Source organism: Penicillium expansum (assembly GCF_000769745.1).
Source record: "Penicillium expansum strain MD-8 chromosome Unknown contig143, whole genome shotgun sequence".
Classification (NCBI taxonomy): Eukaryota; Fungi; Ascomycota; class Eurotiomycetes; order Eurotiales; family Aspergillaceae; genus Penicillium; species Penicillium expansum.
Genome location: NW_015971170.1, coordinates 25,687 through 48,521, shown reverse-complemented (window position 1 = coordinate 48,521; position 22,835 = coordinate 25,687). Strand labels below are relative to the sequence as shown.

Genomic DNA, 22,835 nt, shown 5'->3' with positions numbered 1-22,835 from the left:
TAGTGTGAAAATTCACCAATGTCGTTGTTGTGCCAAGCCAGCAGGATTTGGAGGCTGATAGATGGCACCAAAAGTAAAGACTATGAGGGGCAGAAAAAGCAAATATATAATATTCGGGGGTTAATCTGAAGAAACTTGGTCAAACGCAAGTTCAATACTCGCTGTCACTCTAAAGGTGAGTTTTAGGCAATTATACGTGTTGAAGTCCTCTCTCGCCATCTATATATTGATGCATCGCTCCCTACCCGCAACGTCGATTTATACAATCTTGAAAAATTGTCTAACATTCCTTCCAGGCATATTTTACTAGTCGTATTTGTTGAAGCTGAATCAGGCACTCACACAGCAATGGTACGATCAAGCCAACACTATACGTATAATGCACTAGAGCTCGAGACGTCGCAGCAATGTGAGTAGCTCTGTTCTTCCATCATGTAACCTCTGAAAGTTAAGGAGGAGTGAAGACAGCAGAACCCGCTAACATCCGCTCGACGAAGATGAAGAAGGTAGATGCCATCGAGCCTACTGGCCTTATACTAGGGATACTCAGGGTTCCACAATCATTAGGCGCTTTATCATCGTCGCGGTGTATGTCATCATGGCAATTGGGACGCTCAATTTTATCGCTATTTCCAGCATTTTCACCACACTCCTGGTCAAATACAAAGCTTCCCCCGGCCCAGACTTTCAATTCTACAAGAACACCCGATTCAAGGAATGCGCAGCCGTAGTACCAGATGCAAACAATTGTACCGCGATAACGACCTTTTGGAACGGGGAAGGCAATCACTATATATCGGAGACGAATTACGGAGGCAATGGCAACCCTTCATATGACTGGTGTCAAATAGCCAGCTGCTTCAACGACTACAAAGTTATTCCGTCGTCGCCAAACGACTCCGCCATGGGTCTCACTGCCTTATACAGCTGGTTAAACATTATTATGGCTTCGATTGGTGCTGTGAAAGTTATATGGAAGTCATCTCCGTGGTTTAAGCGCCATCGCAACCCAAAGCCTTGTCGTGGCCTCCGAGAGCTTAGTGTGATTGATTGGCTGGTCTTTATTTGGGAGGTATGCGGGCCTATCGTCGGCTGGTGGGTCTCATTCGCCAAATTAATCACCAACCCAGTCCCCAAGGTCACAATTTCTCTCATCGCTTGGACGACCGCCTGGCGATATTCCAGCCAGGTCCGACTTCATCCGTACTCGTGCGCCCTTGGCCGATCGCCCGGAATAAAGCGCGTTCTACCTTGGGTCTTTGCGCTGATAGCAGCTTTGCAATGGGGTGCTACAGTATACGCATTGCAGGCTCAAGGCAACCGAGCCGTCTATGATAGCTATACATGCCTGGCAACCCAGGTTGCAAGTGCACCAGGAACATCAACCTGCTCAGCTGAAGAGCTCTGCTCAAAATCCTCCCTCTTCAGTACCAAACCCTTTCTCTTACCAGGGGATATCGCTCAAGGGTTCCCTTTTGGATATTTGGTTCTCTGCTCAGGTTGCGTGTTTTTGCCACCGTTCATTGCCTTTGTGAACAAGTGCCATGACTCGAAAAATTCATTCATAGAGTATTACCACAGGTTCTCACCAGTGCTTTGTCTTGCCCTCGTGGCAGGATGCGCTATGGCGGCGACAGGCCTCATGTATCCCATTACCCTTGGCCAGTATTGGAATCAGAGGCATCCGGATGCCCTTATTGCGATTGATACTGACTGCCATGCGGTGCATGTTGCATTGAGCCCATGGAGGTTTTACTTGGATGTGCACCAGTACGCACGGGGTTTGCGGGCTGCCAGACTATGGTTCGGTGTATGAGCGCGTTGATCCTAGATGATGGACTGGGATTCTCGACAGACTATGAATGAATGTTAGGTTCGTTTACGACAGATCATTTGTTTGAAACGCAATAATGTAATAAAAAGAAGGAGAGGGGATAATATCGCGGAGAAACCCGACGGATGACTTCAAAGAGCGAATATGATAGAAATCAGATGCGATGTTCAAGTCCCTACGCCCTATACGAAGACTTATAGGACTCAGGGTTCAAAACCCCTTTTATAGTTGGTTTAGTGCCTGAACGCCTGACTTTAGAACGGCAGAAAAATTAAGATTCCTGAATTACTATTACACATATCTTCATAATCAAAGTACACTGATTGTGGTCGCGCTTAAGTCCAAAAATGAAGCTTTTGATATCCTAAAAAGACCATCTGAAAGACCATCTGAAAGACCATCTGAAAGACCATCTGAAAAGACCATCTGAAAAGACCATCTGAAATGACATCATAAGGCCGCAAAGGCGGCCGACTATTCTTTTATAAAGATAGCTTCATTTTTATAGGGCCAAAAGCTTCATTTTTGATAGTTGTAGTATTAATGAATTTACCATACACTGTATAACTAGAGCAATGTAAAAGCCGGTGCTAGATAAGGCATTCAGGCATCAATTTCCACCTACAAACGGAGTTTTGAACCCTGAGTCCTATAATCCTTCGTAGCCCTAGAAATTTGCCTTCTCAAGCTTTTGCACTTTGATTTCAAACTCACCAAAGTAACTGCATCGTAGTAAATACGTATCAGGAAGAGCAGACATTTTCAATCATGCTCTCTTTGCAATCGTTGGAGCTGCTTTTTTTCCCCTTCTTTTCTTTCTGTCCAACCTCATAATGTAGGGTCCAATTATCAATAAGAAGAACTTCAATTTGCTATGAAAAAACCAATCCAGACGCTAATCTCGTATTCAGCCCGCAAAAGAGCTGTCATTCAATCCCTCTCGTATCAACGCCTAATATATATATCTGAACCCCTTCTTCTGCCAATCTGTCAGGTCGCTCAACTGATGGGCAGTTGATACCTGGATATCTTTGCCTTCCCGCTGGTCGCGACGTTTGTTCTCAATCATGCATCCGAACGCATACACAGCCAAGCTAAGAATGGCACATATTTCAAATCCCAAGATACAGTTGTAACCAGTTGCATATTGAGGTGCCTCTTTCTCAATGAAGAGCTGTGGTCCAATTACCATGGCCATGCAGTACGCCACAAAGATGCAACCGTTTACCGTGAGCCTTTTTGTATGTCCCGACACATTGGCCATGGGTAGCGATAGGACTAGATATGTTCATTTAGCTTTCAGTCATCTTTTGCCAATAGTCAAACCCACCTGTTGCATAAGGGCCCCAAAAGAAAAAGAAAAAGTAGTAGGAGACAAGTTTCCCGGTCATGTTCTCGTCCGGCAACCCTATATAGTAGAGCAGTTAGTTGAGTAATAGAAATGCCAAGTTTGTGGTATTGCACCCACGTCGTATAATGATAGAGCAAAACCAATGGTACCAAACAGCACAGTCCCGAAGAGAGACAGCGTTTGTTCTTGAGCCAACGCTGTGGAACGGCAACCATAAGACCGGCGAAGGTCTGGAACATCCCCGTAGGCATTCCAAGTAAAGTCGTCTCAAGGGAGGAATAACCCAGACCCGATACGATCTGTGCGGCGAATGTTGAGAGACCACCAAGGGGAACATTACTCGACAAGTAGAATAAAAAGAGTGCATAAGTTTTGTAGTCCAGGAAAGCTTCTTGCACTTGATCCCATTTTAGTTCCTATAAGTAGGTCGTCAGGAAAAGAAAGAAAGGTTTGGAGTGATAATTTCGGACCTTGTTCTCAATGCCGGTCATGTTTCCCTTAACTCTGGAAATCGCAATGAATCTTTCCTTGCCTTTCATAAACCCATCTTTTAGCGGTGAGTCCGGGAGGAAGATAAACAATACTCCACCCCAAAGGATTGTAACAGGTCCGAAAACAAGAAACAGCAGTCGCCAAGGAGCCACACTTGTTTTTGCATGTCCAATACCGTATGAAACGGTACCAGTAATCAGCTACATCATATTAGCAATTGTACCTTGGATATTACAATCAATGCAGACCGCATACCGTCGAGAATACAGCAAAACAGATTGCTGTACGGGTTGGCTGCTCCTTTTTCGTGTACCACATACCAACCAGAGTAGTGATGCAAGGAAATATGGGCGCTTCAAAACACCCCATGATTAAACGAAGCACCAAAAGACCTGCAAAGTTTTTAGTAGCCCCCATCAACATGGCGATGATCCCCCATCCTATTGTTGCACATCCTAGAGCCTTTCCCACAGGAACTCTTTGAAGCATTGCATTGGCAGGGAATGTGGCAGCCATGTATCCAAAGTAGAAAATTGACGCAACTATACATCGCCATTAGTTGATTATCTTACACCATGGTTTCCGGCTTGAAGACTTGCCCTAATTGTATTGTTGTCCGTGAAGACCGGTGTCTTCGGTCATTCCATAAAGGGTTGCATTTGAGATGAGGATTTTCTACTGCTGTTAGTAGTGATATGGCTACCTAGGAAGGGTTTTTCTCACGTCTACTCCAGCTAGAGTCATTGTGATGGCGATGAGTGGGGGAATACGCCAGTCAATGCGTCGAAGAACGCTTTTAGCTTCGCCTGCCGTATACTGACCCCATTCAGCATTGTGCTCTGCCAGGAAAATCTCGGCCTCATTGGGCTGATCTGCGGAGTTGGCTTCCCGCTTAAGATCAACATCACTGGCCAAGATGGGGCGAACAATGCCGATCTCAACATCTTGGGATTGTCTCGGAAGCGTGTCAAGCTTCACAGTCGTTGAGGAATCCTTTGTCCCCATGTTTCCGAGTCCGAGAGGAGGAGTTTATTTCCCAGAGAAATTGTAGGACTGGATAATTTAATGCAAAACTCGGAGGTCAGATGAATAGGTACTAGAGGATGTGTTTTCCACAGAGAAGATGGAGACAATGTCAAATTCAAAGAGTGGTTATAGGTGGCCCTATCTTACACTTTTAACAATCAGATTTGGAGACGAAAAGAAGTCAGAGTTCTGGGCTTTGCGATATTGGAGGTGTTAAGAGATAATCCTTATCGCGATTGTTCTTCTCAATTCACAGAACCTTAGAAGGTCTCGAGCTGTTCAAGCCACAAGCGTCCCCAGCCAATCATATGCAATCCGACTAGCTCGTTCACTTAGGACTTAGGTCCATTCAATAGCTTTGAGTAATCGATAAATTAGCTTGATAAAGCCAATCGACTCTTTATTCTGTATCTATCGCTCGTCGGCTGTTGATTACCCCCCGAAAAAGACCCAGAGTAAGTAGTACTTACGGCAAACTAGCCAGGTGGGGTAGTTCCCCATAAACTAGCTTAGATAGGTTTTCTTTTTTTCCATTTATTCCTTGAACCCCTCTCAATACAGCATAGTGATATCGAATGGAGCCCATCTATCCGCGTAGCCCTTCAGTCTAGCCAAACATCACCTGGCAGCAACTCTCTCTTGGCAGGCCTATCTTTCCGAAGCATTCAGCGAGTTGACCTATTATTTGCCACTGATAAAGATACAACATCTATTACTACCATCCTTTTACTTCATGGGTGTATATCAGTACTTCATGCCGAGATTACCCCGCGGAAACTTCTCGCTTCGGCTAGTTGATCCATTCCTCAGACCCTTGACCTCTGATTAATCCAGACTTCAATAATATACCAGTACTACTATCTTGCCGTAGCTAATTACACTAGGCTTCCTATTTTTACGTAAAAACCATGCCCCTTGATATCTTGGCTCTCTCGGAAGGGGAGGGGACTAGTCCCCTCGATAGGAAGACCGTGCTGTTGGGGCAAAGTTTGTCGACCAACCTCCTACTACCTACCAGATATATATGCTTCAAATGACAGGAAAAAATGGCGAAGCTCACTGTTTGAATTGGAGTGAACTCTGACCTATGGAGGTTGGCTGAATTCGACGGGTATATGGATTGGGGGTCAGAAACGCATATCGGACACCAAACTTGACTGAAAAATGATCCCTTCGCCGCAACCTACTACTACATATATACTAAAATAGAATTCTTGCCTAAATCTCAACGTATTAACAACTATGGCACATATGTATGCAAATGAAGAACTTAAAGGATGGGATCTCTCTCCTATGGGCGGCTGGAGTTTTAAGCATCGAGCCCTAGTATTAGTCGCAGTTTTGCTCTTATGTAGCTTCTTATTTCTTGATCGGCTATTCTTGAAACCCCAACAGCATCATGTGTTTTCACTGTACTACTTTTCCCCGAATGAATACAAAAAGGATGTTGAGTTGAAAGGGAAAATATAGCCTCAATGTATTTTTTTGTCACGTATCTCTATCCAAAATAGGTTCAAGTTAATATCAAGCCTTGGGTAAAATTTCCCACTTAAACTCCCAAATACTGTAAATCTTGTCGTTGCAATTTGTGTGGAGGTAAAAATCCACGCAGCTTTGGAGAATTTCGACTCCAGGGTGGGGCTAATGTGGAGCCTCATACAGCTCTCCCTGGAGTAGGTTGGCAACTAAATAATCATTTCAAGGTCATCCCGAGGTGTTCTTGGTTTCATCTTCGGGGCTTTTCACTGCCTTTCATTAATTTGTACATTCAACATTTGGGACTTATTTACAACTATGGCCCAGAAACGTATCCCTGCGACCATGAAGGCGCTGAGGCTGATCAATGTATGCCTGATTCTCCATCTCCAGGCACATAATAATCTTCAATCAGAAACCAAGCTGACAATCAACCAGTACAATGAGAACTACCAACTTCGCACCGATGTTCCAGTCCCCACTCCTGGTCCAGGAGAGCTCCTCATCCGCGTGGCTGCGGCGGGATTTTGCCACACAGATTACCAGGTCTATCAAGGTGTATACGGAACGCAGCTGCCTTTCACCGGTTCACACGAGCCTGCGGGTACGGTTGTAAAACTCGGCTCTGATGTACCGGGCGATTGGAAGGTAGATGACCGCGTTGGTGTAGTCAATTTTAGGGAGCCATGCAATACCTGCAATGGATGCAGATGGCGGATGAAGACGTACAGCTCTCTTGATGCCCGCTATTGCGAGAACAAAACCATGAGCGGTATTCTGAAAGCCGACGGCGGATTTGCGGAGTATATGGTCGCCTCGCACTATGCACTTGTCCGCTTGCCAAATGAGCTGTCTTTTGAACAGGCGGCGCCACTAATGTGTGCTGGTGTACGTCCCTCCCTTTAGTATATGCGTATGGGAACATGTTCACTGACGAGAATCATGCAGGCCACCGTATGGAATGCGATCAAGGAAACCGGGTTGGAGAAGGGAAGTTCGGTGGCCATTGTTGGGATCGGCGGGCTTGGGGTTCTCGCTATACAGTTTGCCAAAGCTCGAGGGTTGCGGGTTGTCGCTATAGACAACCGTGATGTTGGTTTGAAGCTTGCATCCGAGGTCCCCGCCAATCTCAGACCCGATATTACAATAAATTTCAATAGCCATGAGGCCATCCAACAGATCTCTGAGTTTACGGATGGTATTGGGTTGAATGGTGCTGTGGTCTGCACTGATGATGTTTCGGCCAGTGACTGGGCTTTACATCGCCTTCAGCCTAGGGGCGTCTGTGTCGTTCTTGGTCTCCCAGAATCTGGTTTCAAATTCGATGCATTCAATCTCGTATTCCGAGAAATTGTCGTGAAGGGATCCTTGCATTGCCCTGTTGATGAAGCTAAGAAAATGATCAAAGCGGTGGTTGACAATGGAGTTGTCAGCCATCTGACCATCCTTACTCTAGAGGAGGGAGAGGATATTCCTGAGAGGGCTGCTACATATTCATTTACTGGAAGGCTGGTCATCAAAATTTAGCGAGCGGATTGCTTGATGGAATAAATTGGGTGTCGGCTGAATGAACCCCCAATCAGCGGTTTTGTAAATCCTAGAAGAGAAAATAGCTCAATCGGGTTAGCAACAGAGTGTGCCCCAAATAAAACAGTGTGCCCGTAGTGCCTCTCATGCAAGAATATTCTTTTTTCATTATAAGCCATCATAAGCCGTCCCGTTTAGGAGGCTGGGTACCTAGACAAATGAGACCTCCCATATAATTAGCACGGCTCATATCCCAGTGCTACATATTCTCAAACTAGGAGAGGACATAGCTAAATTGTTTGCTAATAAAATACTAGAATCAAAACACTACAGTTCAATGACTCGGTGGAAAGGTACCAGTGCCTTCAGTGTCTCCCTTTCCGTTCACATCCACGCATAAAGCGGTCAGTACTCGGTTGACGCTTTGATAAACTAGGCTTAGGATCTCGGCTTGTGTGGCCAATGGAAAAAAAACTTGCGATAGGCAAGATGTACTCCGTACATAGTTGGAGGTTGTGGTTGTGGGGGTAGCCCCTGAATGTTGGAGGGAATAATGTGGATCTCGGTGTGTGGAAATACTAATAGTCCGAACATTTGAGTTCACGATAGATGCGCCTAGGGGTATTAATGACGTAATTAGGTCTATAATCCCGAGGTCGGCCCGGGTACTCACCGTTCAATAGTTTCCACTAGGTAGGTAGGTGCATAGAGCGTAAATTAGTTATTATCATGTCCTCATAGGTGTAAATATCTCCCCACCTCTATCTACGTGGAGTGGAATAAACAGGTCCCTAAAAATGTTCATGCGGATCTAGTGCATCCTCCAAACGGCCAGCTGTCGCCAGTTGGAGAGATAATTAGCCATTCTAGCAATATAAAATCCGAAGTTGACCTCGTTCAAGAACCAGAATTCATCCTAACAGCAACACTTGAATCCTTTTTGTGCAATCGAATCTACTTCTCTATATCATTCGTACGTCGCTCTTCCGTGACCCGTGATCCGAGACCTCTCTCTAACCTCCAAATCTAGAAAATGGCCGCCAACATCAAGACCGTTCCTACCGCCGAGTTCGATGCCGTCATCCAGACAGCTAACAAATACACTGAGGGTCTGCGCTCAGGTAGTTCTGATGCCGTCGCCCAGGCATTCCACAAAGACGCCGTTATGTACGGTTTTATCAACCCTCCTAAGCCCGATATGCTAGCTGGACCCATTGGCAACCTCTACACCTTTGTTCGTGACAATGGAAGCGCCCCCAACATCAAGACTCGCAATGATGTACTTGCAATCACTCAAACCACCGCCGTCGTCCGCATTGACATGGAAAGTGACGCCTCGGGTGCCGACTACACCGACTTCCTCACTCTCATTAAGATCGATGGTCAATGGCAGGTTATCGCAAAGGTCTTCCACAAGTACGCATGAAGCAATGTTGAGATATCTCGTTTATGCACCAGCTTTGGTCGACTATCACTGGAAAGCGACAGGTCCTGTAATAGGATATGAAGATTTACTGTTTTTTTTGGACTGGGTGCAATTATTACGCCTCTTTGTTGGAATCAAGCCATTGTACATATTCTATCATTCCACCTTGTCGATTCAACCTATAAAAGTAGGTTTCTCTTGTGGCTCTAGCCTTCTCTCAAGAATTTCTGCCACGATCGACAGTGTTTCCCCAATGACCCGAACGATTTCAAATATATGCACACCTTGGAATGTTTCGGCCCACAGTCTCACAACAGTCGCTGCCATTCGACGGATACAGTAACTATCCGCCTCGTTACTCTCCAGTGTATCTGCCCAATCCGTTTCTCTTATGAGGCTGGCAATCATTCCCAGCAGCTTTCGTTCATCTTCTCGTAGGGACTCCAGCCCTGACTTCTCTATCGCATCGGAAATAATACCCAGCCACCGACTGAGTAGAATGGCACATTCTAACGTACAGAGGGGATGTTGGATACTCCCATTCACCGACTGTGTACACGCAGCAAAGGCGACGCCTACCCGCACTGGAATACTGAGCGCGTGGATGCATTGAAGGACAGCCCGGTCCACATGTAAAGAGCGTGTAAATAATGGAGGTGAGTTGTTTGTGAAAATAAGGGCGATGGATTGTGGGTCCTGCGATAATAGGTTTCGACATGGGCCGAGGTTCGCATTGAGGCGGAGATATGCGAGTCTCAACAAGGCAGCCGAGTTGAATCCGAGAGGTCCCCGAGGGGATTCAGGGTCAAGTGAAGTTTCCAGGGTTGCTTCCCAAGATCTTTGCCATGCCTGGAGAGCAGATTCGAATTTCTTCACAATATCCAGACGGATCGTGTGGCTAGTCGTGCTTTGTCGCTCAAAGTATATGCTTTGGATCAAGGCATTTATCAAGGCATAATTTCCAAGAGCAGAAAGTGGCTCTTCATGGTGGACGTCTGTTCCTGTCATCATGTCCGCGAGCGTTGACTGGAACTGTCGCTCGGTGTGACCGTATGTTTCCCTTGTGTACTGCCATTCGGCCGCAGATGTGTTCACCCACTCTGTGTTACAGTGGGGGAGCGAAAGGCGAATTTCTTGGTTCAGGATCAAAGGGGGCACATCAAAGGAGATACTGCAGAGGTTTAGAAGGATATAAGAAACGAAAAGAGTGCGTCGACGCTCTTCTCGATTGATCCAATCTGACCAAGCGCATCTTCCAATTATCTCGTCTCCCTGTCCTAACCCGGCTTCTCGGGTAAGCATCGCAAGCTGGCTTCCCATTGACAAAGCATCTTGCACCGCTGGCATATCAGCCCACATCGCCATTGCTATTAAAATGACGAGGGATTGTAGTGTTTGTAGCCCCAATGGAGAAGTGGTCGTTTTGCTAGGAGAATAGCGGGGATCATACCTTTCACGGCCATCAATATTGGCGGGATTTGATCCAGAACTCCTATTGCTCGGAGTATTGGATAAGCCCCTTGCAAGACCAGCAAGAGATAGCCGAGTACGCTTTTCAAGTTGATGCAAGATGATCGCTTTAGAGGCCAAGTATAGCTTATACCCCTTCCTCTTCTCGACCCGACAAAATGCACCCATCGCAACCATCGCAAGGAGAAGCTCCGGTGATATCTTGTCCATTTTGAGAGTTGGGGGATGGATGAAAGGAAAATGCTCATGAAAGCCTCGGAAATATCCCGAAATGTATCGGGAAATGGTATGTCTCGACGGAATGAGAAACCCGGCGGGCAAAATGTTTTCGTATTTTCGGATACCAGCAGCAATTCGGTCATATGCAAGTGCAGAAATGACCCATGGCAATGGAGTTTCCGTGTCTGTAGCATGGTCAACACCTGTCGGTGAGTTTAACTCGTTGTGAGGTAGTCTCTCGTTGCGCGATGAGAGTGAGTCTGGCTCTAAAGGAGGGAGCCGAGATGGAAGCGAAATAAAAGACAGGGATCCATCTGAGTTGCTGGGAATCGAGTGTTGTATGCTTGTCTCAGTGTGAGAAACCGGTGCCATCGAGTTATTCAGTCTAATGTTATCTGTCTGCCAGATATCAGACAATGAAAAATCGGTGTCAAAAAATGTTGCAGGTAAAAAATCAGCAATGTCGTTGCTATTGTTCCACATCATCTCAAACTCATAGGTAGAGTTGAAATCAAAGTTGGATATTGGATCATGAGACATGAGCCCAGTGTAATGTGAGTGTTCGAAGGGTAGCTCAGGAACAGAAGCACTTGGAATGACCGAGCAATCCTCCGCTGGTTCAGTGACCGGTAGAAGTAGCGTTGGAGAAGATTGTGACGTGTCAAGGGATGGGGCCAGTCTGAGGATGGACGAGTTAGTACGCATCTCAAGTAGGCGATATATAGTTTACCTTTCTTCTGTCTCGGGCGTGTCGTTTTGGTTGAAATTCATCGTTCTTGTCTCCACGGGTGATGAGTTTGGATCGAGGTTTTCGGCCGCTGTACTAGTGATTGATTTGGTAAGTAAGCGCAAGTTCCACGCAAGTGATAGATGACCTACCTGGCTTCTGTCACTGTCGCGTCCTTTTGGTTGAGATTTACCGTGCATGGTTCGACAATTGATTCATGATGGTCAAGTCGACGATGGCGCATGAGAAGATCCCTAGGCATTTATAGTGAGATAAAAGCATACAATCCTCTCAAGAAATTTTTGAATTACCGTCTATAAAAATTCTTTCCACAGTCACAAGCAAATGGCTTCTCCTGAGTATCTGGAGCTTGTAAGCCAAGCAAGAGAGACTATGAGATAAAAGTAAAACCCACGAATGCGTTCATGTCGCTGCAGATGTTCCACTCGCTTGAACTGCATTTTGCAGAACCTGCACGGTGACACAAGAACCTTGGGTCTTCCACGAGGCATCATGAATTTTGGACGAGGCAATGGGTTTTGATTTGAACAGATTGAAGCAATTCCTGTGGCTAGATATGTATATGTCCACTCTCTGGATACATATGTGTATGTATCTACATTTCTACTCCGTAGATAACTCAAGGTTGATCAGGAGGCGGGGAACCCTTGAATATCCGAACCAATCACGTGTCTCTTATCACATCTTGGATCTCTTACAATCATTTCTTTTTTTTTTCCTTACTTCAAAATTAGACTTTATTATGTTCTATTCACTATGCGGAGCCTACGCTAGGACGCGACAAAGAATACTCAATATCGGGAGTCATTGTCCGGCTAGCCAACGAGCCACTTGTAGTCAAAACTCATGGAATGCTTGCGGAAATAAAACTGATAGTAGTATTTATTGTCTGATATATTTGAGTCCAGTCTCGACCTTATTATATATTTATATTTCCATGCGGAATATTATATACGTGGTATTATAAACTTCGTCTAGTGATACTAAAGTGATGCTAGTACACCTTGTCTGGCCTACTGCCCACGTCTACAGGTGGATGCACGAATCTCCACGATAAAAGTCACTCGGCATAGAATTTGTGGACCTAACACGCACAATATATCCGATTTGACTCGTTGCGTAATACAGGAAGCCTAGAAACAAAGCGAATGTATAAGGATTGCTAACCGAGTTCGGAAAATTGGAGGAATTAGTTTAGATAGGGGATGGGCTCTATCTCCATTTATGGGCAGGAGTTTCCGACCAGGCCTCCAAGGTTGTCAAGGTAAGGTGTAATATTTCCAAAGATTGGGTGATTTGAACTGATAACTCACTCCTATCACTGCCTCTCCAATGTCCAATCAACTGCAATAATTGTCGTTTGGGCATTAGTTCTCCAACGGGAATTACTACTCCACCAATTTATCTACTCCATACCTTGTCCAATTTGGTACTAATCCCTCTGATTATCATTTTTTCCATATAAAGAAACTCTATTTCTCTTTTTTAATATCTCAATACGGCACTTAAAATCCACATCTCGATTTCCTTTGGTCGCAAACCACCACGACGAGAATGACTCAATTCAAAGTTGCTCTATGCAGAAATTATGTCTCCGGCGAGAAATGGGTCCAAGACATAGTTGACTCATGGTATCGCACCATCGAGGGACTTTTCCCTGGTGCAGCAATTGACCTTTTCCATCCTATTGAGGGAACACCATTTCCAAACGCCCAAGACTATAATTTGATCATTTTGACAGGGGGAACTTTCAATCTAACCCAGGAGCAAGTGGATCCATGGGTTGAAGATACTTTCCAATTTATCAACACAACGACCAGAGACCACCCGAAAACAAAGATTTTGGGAATTTGCTGGGGCCATCAAGTAGTCGCGCGTGCACTTGGTGGAAAGATTGGAACCGTTAAGACAGAGCGAGTTGTGAGTATATTTAGCCGGTTCACTAAAACCAAGCAACGCTGATGGCAAATTTCATAGGTTGGTGTCCAAAATATTGCCACGACACAAGAGGGAAAATCCTTTTTTGGACTAGATAAGGAAAATATCGTGAGTCAAAGTGTGGTTGTTTGATGCATTGGGCTTTAGGCTTACAATAGCGACACAGGCAATCCACAAGTTCCATAAGAGGGTAGTGACTATTGCTCCTCCTGGATATATTCCACTAGCAACGGAAAACGAAATTCTTCTGTCTGACGCGCATAATGTCCTTACCTTCCAAGGGCATCCCGAGATGATAGGCGATATGGCCAAGGAAATCCTGGACGCAGACACAGGCGCTTTCACCTCGGGCCTCAGCAAGGAGGAGCTTGGTGAAATATTTGAAAGCGTTAAAAGGCCTCATGACGGAGACGCCCTCTTTGAGCGGATTGCCATCTGGGCTCGGAGCTAGCTGTGAAATTTATATCGTGAATGCCCGTGTATCTCGTCTGAGCACCTCAGTAGACTTGCATGCTTTTTGCCTCTCGAGTTTGTCTAACTTTCAAGTATCTAGGCTGTATAAGAAACCAACCTCTACATTCCTTTTCATCTATCGCTTAGTTCATCGGGATATCAGTATTCATTTTCCTTTGTCATTCCATCATCTTGTAAATTTCCCTCTTCAATTATTCGTACACAAACTGGTACGTCAGCCTTCTATGTCACAATTGTCTAAAGGCACTTCAATATACGGAAAGAGCATACTATGTATCATATTGAAACTCTAATAGTGCTACAGCAATTTTATGTAATATTTGAATAATGTCGACCCCCAAGGTCTTGACGAAGGCATTCATCGGTGTATGGTTAAATTGAAACACGCTTTAAATGTCACCAACTGCTGAACCGATGGCCACTGCGCCGCAACCTCACGCGGCCAAATAACAAAGTTGTACGACAATCAGTAGCAAGTTAGTATTGAATCTAAATTATAGCAAGTCATTATCTATATCCGTTGTCGTAACAAGTAGTTTCACGTAGATTAAACGCCGCGGTAAAGCCCATACTGGATGGAAATTACCAGGATGCCAAGCTCGAACTCCCAGCTGTATCCGTATCATTAGGGACCTTCACTTTCTTGGTTAGACCAAGGTGGGCATATCGAGATAGCCACAATTTCCTCAATGCAAATCCATCGTTATCTATATTCCCCTCTCCTAGTTCAACAATGTTCTCCACATGATAAATGAAGGTCTGAGCACTCTCTTTATTCTCCACGGCATCAATGGAGTACTGTTTTCTTCTCCACAGTAATAATGAAGACCCGGTGATTTTTACATCAAGATCGTTAAACAGATAAAAGGAACACATACCAACCTGACAATACAAACGCATCATCACTCGGGTTCCTTCTTCTATACCCCACGCAAAAATCACACACGCCTTGACCTCTAAAATGGCTGTCCTCGACCTTTTGTACGATGAAGAGCTCTTCCCCAAACACCTTCGCGAAGTCCTCGAGCATCTCATGGACACTTCTGACAAGCGGGAGTGTACTCAACAATGGGTTGAGTGCTTCACGACCACCGCCAAAATATTGAGGAATGGCAAAATTTCTAATGGACGGGATGGTAAGTTATTGGTTCTTAATCCATCCCATGAAAGCTTTTAACATAAGACCAGAAATTCAAGAAATGATCCAAAGATCATGGGATAATGTCCAATGGCGAAACCACAAGCCTCGGAAAGTCTATGTGCTCGGAAAAGGGACTCACGACGTAATGGTGAAAGGCTCAACCGAGTATCAATTCCAAGACGGCCGTTTCCACGAGGGAAAGTGGGGAGCTGAGATCTCTTTTGTGGAAACGGACGGAGAATGGAAGATCCAGGCGTACACCGTGGTGTTTGTGTAAAATCTGGGGAGCTTGGTTGGAGGTGGACATGTGGAATTGTATACTCCAGCCCGAGATATATAACACACTTGCAGAGTATTGAACATACAAAAACAGTCAAACGCGTTTGCGGTCTTGTGACGTCTGTTTGGCTGGTATATTGAGACGCATGTAATGATAGCAAAACAAAGCATACTTTGTGCAAAGGACCTTTCTATGTATAATCAGGGATTTGTCCAAATATCGTAGTTTGCTCTATTTCTTGACCCACCTCCACGGTATTATTGATTTTCTTCAATGATGCCATTGTCTCTCGTGAGTATATGGAGACCATGTTATCTATAGTCGATATGTTCATAAAGCACATGTTTTGCTGTCCGCGTTAATTATTCGGGCTGTAGAGTGTTCAGCTAGGGTTGGAGTGTAGTGTGCGTGTTGAGCTGTCCTTGATCAGGGCTAGCAAAGCATTCAGCTTGAACGTTAAGTGAGATGGCTCACGATAGAGAACAATGGCGATCAAGTATGAAGTCGCTGCTAATTACCAATTAATTTTCAGGACTAGTCATGAATGTTATTATTCATCTATTGAGCAGGGTTAAAGTGCCAGCAAATCAGAAAAACAGATTGAAATATAAAAGAACATCCCTTCCTTGCGTTGGATATATATATGCGCCGGAAGCACTGCCATCAGTTCTATCGCCAGGATATTGAGATATCCACAAGAACAGAAATAAACAATGAACAAAACGTTAAAAAAGACATTATACAACATCAAGTTTCAAATATCATCGTCACCTTCAACCACAGCTATAGCACAGCTATAGCACGTCCAAAAAGTGTGCTACTATTTCTCCCGAACCTCCTCGATCTCCTGGCCACTGTCGCTGCCGAGGCCGAGCTCGCTCTTCTCATGTGCGACATGATCGTTGGTATCCAAGCCCAGGTCACGAGACTGCTGGACCATCTCCTCGAAATTGAGCTTGGGCATGTCTTGGGCGACCCTCCACGCCATCTTGCCCTCGACGTGGGCTTTGGCGTAGATGATGTCAATCTCCTCAAGATCGCGACCGGCTGTCTCAACATAGAAGAAGAAGCCAAAGATCAAACCGAGGAAGTTGAACAGGGCAAAGAAGAGGTACACGCCCCATGGACTCTGGCTAGCGAACAGCGGGGTGAACATGACAACGGCAAAGTTGCAGATCCAGTTGGTGCAGGTCGACGCCGCCGCACCGACAGTACGGGTACGGAGGGGGTTGATCTCGGGCGGGTAGATCCAGGGCAGCGGCAATAGAGTGAATGCAAAGAAGGTGATGAAGAGGAAGATTCCAACGGCAGCACCCTTAGCGTTCTGCTCGTTTTCCTTGATCAAACAAGCGAAGGTGATGACAAAGCTGAGTCCCTGGCCCAGGAAACCAATCAAGTATAGGTTGCGACGGCCAACTCTTTCAATCATGAAGAAAGATGGGATGGTTGCAATGGCGTAGACGGTAGCGAACACTCCGCCCATGATAAGAGATAGGTTCTTTTCCATATGCAGGTTTTCCTGGAACAGTAGCGTTGAGTAGTAAATAGCGGCGTTACAGCCGGTGAACTGCTGGAAGAATTGGCCGGAACAACCAATGAGAAGGCGCTGGAATTCCTGGGTCTTTCCGAAGGTGAATACTGCCTTCCAGCTTGACTGTGAGTTCTTTGAGGATTCCACGTCCGTCTTCAAGACGTTGAAGTCGTGAAGTGTTTTATCAGAGTCAGGAGTGGTACCATTGAGCTTAGCGAGAACTTCGCAGGCCTCCTTGTCATGTCCTCTATTTACAAACCACGAGGGAGAATCCGGGAGCAGCAAGGCACCGAGACCCACAGTCAAAGCAAAGAAGATCTGGAGCGCAATAGGGAATCGCCACTGGACGGTATCCGCGGCGTGTGAGAGACCAAAAACTACCCAGTAGGCAATAAACGTGCCACCAGCAATCATAGCACCTTCAAAACAGACCAGGAAGCCACGGTTGTGCGCGCCGGAGCATTCTGATTGCCAGACCGGGATTGTGGCCGTGTTCATGCCATTTCCAATACCTGATACAACACGGCCGATAACAAACTGACCGACTTCCCATTTACCAGTGAAGCAGACCGTTGTGATCAAGGCACCAACAATCAGGACATTAGCGCCGATGAAGATCAGGGTAGTACGGCCGAGTTTGTCACCGAAGAACATGGAGAACAAGGCGCCAAAGAAACAGCCAAGCTCATAGCAAGATGTGATAGCACCACGGATGACATTGATGTAGTGTTCTTGCGCGGGAGTTGCGTCCTCGGGCAGTCTGATGATTGGGAAGGAGTTTACAAACTCGTCACCGTTAAGGAGGCCGGCCATCATGCCCTGGTTGTAGCCGAAGAGCGAGAAACCCATGACAGCGGCGATGGTGATGCTCAGCCGGAGTGACCGACCACTCAAGCCGCTGGTGGTCGTCCACATGTTGACGGTATGAACAAAGCAAAAGCCGTCAGTTTGGGGAGGTGGGGTAAGAGAAACTTGGGGAAAAACTAGTAGGGAAAGTGGACTGAATTGGTGGTCTTATAGCAAAAGACCTCCATGGCAGATGTACCGCAATAACGTAACTTCAATATCGGACTTATACTGCAACCTCGGTCAGACCCCGAACCGGAAAGTCCAGCGAAGGCGAGGCAGTTCCCGAAGCGGAGAGAAGCGCGGGAATCTTTTACCTTGGCGCTTGGCGGGGGCGCTTGGCGAGGGGTAATTGGCGGGGGTAATTGGCGGGGCGCTTGGCGGATCCACGTATCTAGGTACGGATGACTAATTTAGAGGCCGCCCGGCCGATTTCCAATGTCCAGCACAGATCTAGCATAGGGTAGGATTTCCGCTATTATTGAATCCTATCATGCTTCCCACTATGCGGTTGATTTTACTCTCCTATCTTTCTCATAGTATGCATATTCAGCATACTCACATTATACTGCTAGGGTATAGCTAGCTCAAGTCGCCAAGGCCTCTCCGCACGAACGTGACGTCGAAAACTTTTCGCCAAGTTATTCTTGCCCCCACATGACGTCGAAATTTTTCGCCAAGTTTCTCAAATGGGCCCTGGACAAAGGTTGCCCTGTGTACCAAGCTCGGGGCCAAAGATACCCACGGGGCCCCGACAATCAAATCCTTCGCGGCGCGGCACAAGGCACACGGACCGGCACAATCTGGCTCAAATCCCTTTTTGTCTCAAGCCCGGCTTTCCGACAACGGCGGTGTGGGATTAAGTAGCACGTGTCATCGGGACTGACTCGGTATCGCCGTGTCCTGTCATATGCATGCATTAGTATCATTATTTCTATGAATATATATTAACCCAATTCTTTCCGGGGAGCGGTCATTCAGTCATGGTTCATAGGTCTCTGGGGGGTCATCCTGGGGTCAGTCCTTTCCTAACCGGTACATACATCCGAGCTACATATATACATACCAAGATGACTTCTTGGTAGTGCTTAAAATCCCAGGTCTTGGCTTTTGTCTTCTCCCCACGCCAAGTGTAAAATCTCAATCCCGCCCCCATTTTAATCACGCATAGTACATTGTAGTTATAGGATTAGTATTATCGCGTGAGTATATGACCTGTCTAGAATCAGATTTCCATAGACAGCCGAATCCCATCTGAGGATCTATAAGCTGCCCAGTGCCATTCGATTAATTTGTTTACCACAAGAAAACATTGGTAGATGAAAACAACCAAACTAAGGACAAGCAATGTCGAAAACTACGCTTTCAGAAGCAAACCAAGGTTACAACCATAACATATGTTCCAAGGTTAGTGACCTCGGGATGACATGAGGGCTCGCTAGACTTTCCAATGTCTCGGCGGTACACCCACGTCATTCTTGGCGCGAGTAATCAAACTTCTCAAGCAATTTCCAAGGTTACGCTGGTTTCAGCCGCTCCACTCCGTGTCCCTTTACCCGTGAAAGTTCGAAAGCCAATTAGAATCTATCTTGAATTCGAATTGATGCCGATCCTTACTTCGGTTTTTATTCAAACCGAGTCGAACTTAACTTTTGTCTAGTTCGATTCGTGCGGAGCGATAACATTGTCCTACGAACTCTACAATTTGTTCAAATCAAACCTAGCTTTCTGCTCTATCATTTTTTCAAATTCCTTTGTAGTCCACATATAATAAATAAATAGAGGAGCTTAGCAGCTTGGCGATCCAGATTAATAGTAAAATTCATCATGAGATCATGGCCGGAGGGTAAGAAATGTCAAATACATATGTTGTAGGGTGACAGGGAGGACTCTTTAAACCACGCATGGGGGCACATTAGGACAGGCACAATATTGGCGAAGGTAAACAATCTGAGAGTTCCTTATAATTCGAGTCCGGTCGCTACGACTGTATTACTATTTTAATCCCTAGTGTCGCGAAACTTTCTACATATGATGTACTAGTTTAAACAGAACGAAGGGGTTCGAGGACAAAGAGATCAGACCCAGTCGCCCAACTTGCTTCAATCAATTATCTGATATACGTTGAGGTCAGGTGAAACAAGCACAATAATACCTCTCTTATCAAATACCCGTCAGTACGCGCGATAATCAAGTTGTTTCCGAACACGATTTCACCGAATGGTGAGCGAGGCGATGTCCATTGGCATTTTGCGTCGCGGTATCATATCACAACGGCTGCCATGAGCCATACCAGGGCGTCGGTGACGACTTTCTCGTCTTCGGTTCAGCCGAGTCTTATTCGATAGTCCGCAGCGGCAGATCTGACAATCGAACTTTTCACAGTCGAGTTTCAATGCTATGTCTAAAACTGAGGGCCAGCAGGCCACATGCTTGAGTCGTCATTAAGAGGGTGATGGCTGCGTGTAAGCAGGAGTTAGATCGGATTGAACACTTTGTTGCGAGAACCTCACTAACAGCAAGGCACCTATGCCCTGCAGAATCAGAGCTCATGCCGACTATAAAAACATGCAAAGGCTCGGGATGAGTAGTGGCCATCGCATAGTTCACGGAATGAAAATTAGATGGCTTTTACTCTCGCAGCTTAAAATGAGCCCCTAACATCTTCTAAGAGCATCTCACCCCTCACCAACCCAATGGCCATCAATTTCCACTTTCACCATCGCCGCCACAAGATGGGCTACTTATTAGCTGATTGGTGTCATTCCCGATAGTTCCTGGGGGAAGGCTTGCAGAATTATTTATTTGCGACACAAAAAGTAAGTTTATCACTCAGGCTTTACACTAAGTCCCTTTGTTCTTATTCTGAGAGCAGCCGAGCAGCTATAATTTCCTGAATGCCGCGAATGTTGATAAACATCGGAATCAACTACGAAAGATCGGCACTCCCATGGTGCCTACGCCTAGCACGGCTATTTCAATGAAATCACAAATTAAGATTCCATCACGTTTGCGGGAACTTCCATATTCGAGAATCTCAGGCAGAAGTGATGAAAGAGCAGGAGAAGAGAGAGCAGGCAAGACTGCATTGAAGCTGCTAAAACTGCGCCTGAGGGGAAAAGAAGAAGGAGAGGAAGCTATTTGTAGCTGCCAGTCCTGACAAAGAGGATCAGGAGATCTCAACAAGAAGCTTGTTCATATTAGTTCTATTATACATGGCAGATGAGCATACAATAGCGATAAAATGCGCACAGGCATAATGAATAAACTGCTTAGGACATAAAAGGTATTCATGAAGTATTATGATGGCAGCTTTCCGATAAAGTTAGACACCAAGACAGACGTCCGCTCTGGCAGCTCGAAGAGGCCATGCTGAACTACCTTTTTATAGTCGATTTCAACAATAGGACCTTTGTCTGAGTTCAACTCATAAAAAGGACCTCTCTCCGAGCGCATCTCGTATATTTGGTTGCTGTGGTGCAATTCATATAGTGGGTTCCATTTATTATCTGGAGCTTCCACGTAGTTGAATTGATGCGCTGAAGACGATGTGTCAAATGGCCCCTTGGTTGCACTGTTCTGATCTCGATTGAGTGATTTCTCTTGCCGGCGACGGTGGCGAATGCAGAGCCCACAAGAAAGGGCAATTATCAAAACGCTGCCTACAGTACTACTAACGATGATGCCGATCTTGACAATCGTGGAGAGACCCTTGCTGTTAGTAGTTCCGGTATCCGTCTTGGTCGTGTTCGAGTTGGAATCTGTGGGTATCAATTTCAAGGTGTTCTTCCAGGTATCTTTCCAACTGTTGGAAGACCCCGAAATGGTGGATTTGTTGTCGCCTATTGTCACGGTATTGACAATGAAAGAGCCATCTGGTCCATGTGCTTGAGCCAAAAACCACTTCCCACCAAGCCAATTAACGCCGACAAATGCTGCTTGAAGAAAAGCGCGACCCAGAGCAGGGGTGCTATTGGTGGCCATGCATGGGAAGTATTGCGTTGGCATCTTCACAAGCGGGGCCTCTAGTGTAAGATTCAGGAGAGCGAAGGGGACCTTGATCGTGATATCCTCGTTATTGAGGCTGTTCTTGCTAAACGTGAACGCCAAATGACTTGGGGAGGTCGCAATTTTGTCGTACTGCGAGTCGGATGTGTTCCAAAAATAGAGGCCATAACCAGGGTGGTATGTGACGGGCAACTCAGCGGCTATCGCATCACATGAGCTTTTAGGCAGATATATGTATGGACTGACTGGGTCCACAATAATCTTGAGACCGGAATCCAAGGAGGAATTTCCCTGCGCCAAGAGACCTGTTTTGTTGGAGTAATTCCAAGGCGATCCACCTTCTGCCACTCCAATACTCATATCGTACATTTCAATCGGAAAGCTTCCACTTGCAAATGACTGGGCAGAAACGTCTCCCATCACTCTATTCTGATCATATCCTCCCAGAAGAAGTGAACCAGGGATTCCCAAAGATGCGGAACCAATATGCATTCCATAGGAATATGATGGTATGTTTGTGGACCCCTCCTGGTCGTAGAGGTAGCTGGTGATGAAGGTCGTGTTGATTTTTATCGAATCTCCAAATGTTTGATTGATATCTGGACCTCCAAGAGAAAGGGCCCCAACCTGCAAAGGATACGCTTGTCCACCAGGGTAAGTTTGCCATCCAGCAGATATGGTGATCAAGTCGACATCGGGAACATTAACACCGTCAATGGTTATCCAGTCCGTTCCTCGTCTTGCTTTGGCATAAAGAGGAACTGCGTCCGCATACCCCCAGTCCAGGTAACCCCATGTTCCATATGGGGGCAATGAAATCGAGTCATTATCCAAAGTGACTGATATGTCGCTATCAAAAGGCCTGCTGTGTTCCCATAGCATACAGATGAGAGAGATTTGTTGTCACATATGGAAGAAAGTAAGATTTTACTTTCCCAACTACCTCCCGGGTATAACGCTACTACCGATGAAGGGACAACAAGTTCGGAGTAGTTACTTCCTATAGACACAGTAACCGCTTGCCAAGGTCCATCAGGGCCAAATTTTT

The 22,835-nt window shown here is 45.8% G+C and overlaps 9 protein-coding genes across 9 annotated transcripts; 5 read left to right on the top strand and 4 right to left on the bottom strand.

The window, feature by feature from the left end:
- Positions 1–598: 598 nt before the first annotated feature.
- PEX2_042430 (uncharacterized protein) lies at positions 599–1,816 on the top strand (the record flags this gene model as incomplete). The annotated part of the gene is made up of 1 exon (XM_016741518.1): positions 599–1,816. One exon carries the CDS (start codon positions 599–601, stop codon positions 1,814–1,816), a length of 1,218 nt encoding a protein of 405 aa, XP_016603528.1.
- Positions 1,817–2,786: 970 nt separating this feature from the next.
- PEX2_042420 (Major facilitator superfamily domain, general substrate transporter) lies at positions 2,787–4,682 on the bottom strand (the record flags this gene model as incomplete). The annotated part of the gene is made up of 7 exons (XM_016741517.1): positions 2,787–3,112; positions 3,165–3,242; positions 3,361–3,601; positions 3,656–3,877; positions 3,933–4,219; positions 4,304–4,352; positions 4,401–4,682. 7 exons carry the CDS (start codon positions 4,680–4,682, stop codon positions 2,787–2,789), a joined length of 1,485 nt encoding a protein of 494 aa, XP_016603527.1.
- A 1,815-nt stretch (positions 4,683–6,497) lies between these two features.
- PEX2_042410 (zinc-dependent alcohol dehydrogenase) lies at positions 6,498–7,706 on the top strand (the record flags this gene model as incomplete). The annotated part of the gene is made up of 3 exons (XM_016741516.1): positions 6,498–6,548; positions 6,618–7,067; positions 7,128–7,706. 3 exons carry the CDS (start codon positions 6,498–6,500, stop codon positions 7,704–7,706), a joined length of 1,080 nt encoding a protein of 359 aa, XP_016603526.1.
- A 1,033-nt stretch (positions 7,707–8,739) lies between these two features.
- On the top strand, positions 8,740–9,132 carry PEX2_042400 (uncharacterized protein; the record flags this gene model as incomplete). Its single annotated transcript, XM_016741515.1, has 1 exon — positions 8,740–9,132. One exon carries the CDS (start codon positions 8,740–8,742, stop codon positions 9,130–9,132), a length of 393 nt encoding a protein of 130 aa, XP_016603525.1.
- A 174-nt stretch (positions 9,133–9,306) lies between these two features.
- On the bottom strand, positions 9,307–11,810 carry PEX2_042390 (uncharacterized protein; the record flags this gene model as incomplete). The annotated part of the gene is made up of 3 exons (XM_016741514.1): positions 9,307–11,500; positions 11,552–11,644; positions 11,701–11,810. The coding sequence occupies 3 exons, from the start codon at positions 11,808–11,810 to the stop codon at positions 9,307–9,309; spliced, it is 2,397 nt and encodes a 798-aa protein (XP_016603524.1).
- A 1,313-nt stretch (positions 11,811–13,123) lies between these two features.
- Positions 13,124–13,958, top strand: PEX2_042380 (type 1 glutamine amidotransferase; the record flags this gene model as incomplete). The annotated part of the gene is made up of 3 exons (XM_016741513.1): positions 13,124–13,489; positions 13,547–13,615; positions 13,674–13,958. 3 exons carry the CDS (start codon positions 13,124–13,126, stop codon positions 13,956–13,958), a joined length of 720 nt encoding a protein of 239 aa, XP_016603523.1.
- A 984-nt stretch (positions 13,959–14,942) lies between these two features.
- PEX2_042370 (uncharacterized protein) lies at positions 14,943–15,399 on the top strand (the record flags this gene model as incomplete). Its single annotated transcript, XM_016741512.1, has 2 exons — positions 14,943–15,117; positions 15,170–15,399. 2 exons carry the CDS (start codon positions 14,943–14,945, stop codon positions 15,397–15,399), a joined length of 405 nt encoding a protein of 134 aa, XP_016603522.1.
- An 823-nt stretch (positions 15,400–16,222) lies between these two features.
- On the bottom strand, positions 16,223–17,848 carry mfsA (glucose-inactivated glycerol proton symporter STL1; the record flags this gene model as incomplete). The annotated part of the gene is made up of 1 exon (XM_016741511.1): positions 16,223–17,848. One exon carries the CDS (start codon positions 17,846–17,848, stop codon positions 16,223–16,225), a length of 1,626 nt encoding a protein of 541 aa, XP_016603521.1.
- A 3,231-nt stretch (positions 17,849–21,079) lies between these two features.
- PEX2_042350 (Peptidase aspartic) lies at positions 21,080–22,669 on the bottom strand (the record flags this gene model as incomplete). Its single annotated transcript, XM_016741510.1, has 1 exon — positions 21,080–22,669. One exon carries the CDS (start codon positions 22,667–22,669, stop codon positions 21,080–21,082), a length of 1,590 nt encoding a protein of 529 aa, XP_016603520.1.
- Between the last annotated feature and the right edge of the window lie 166 nt (positions 22,670–22,835).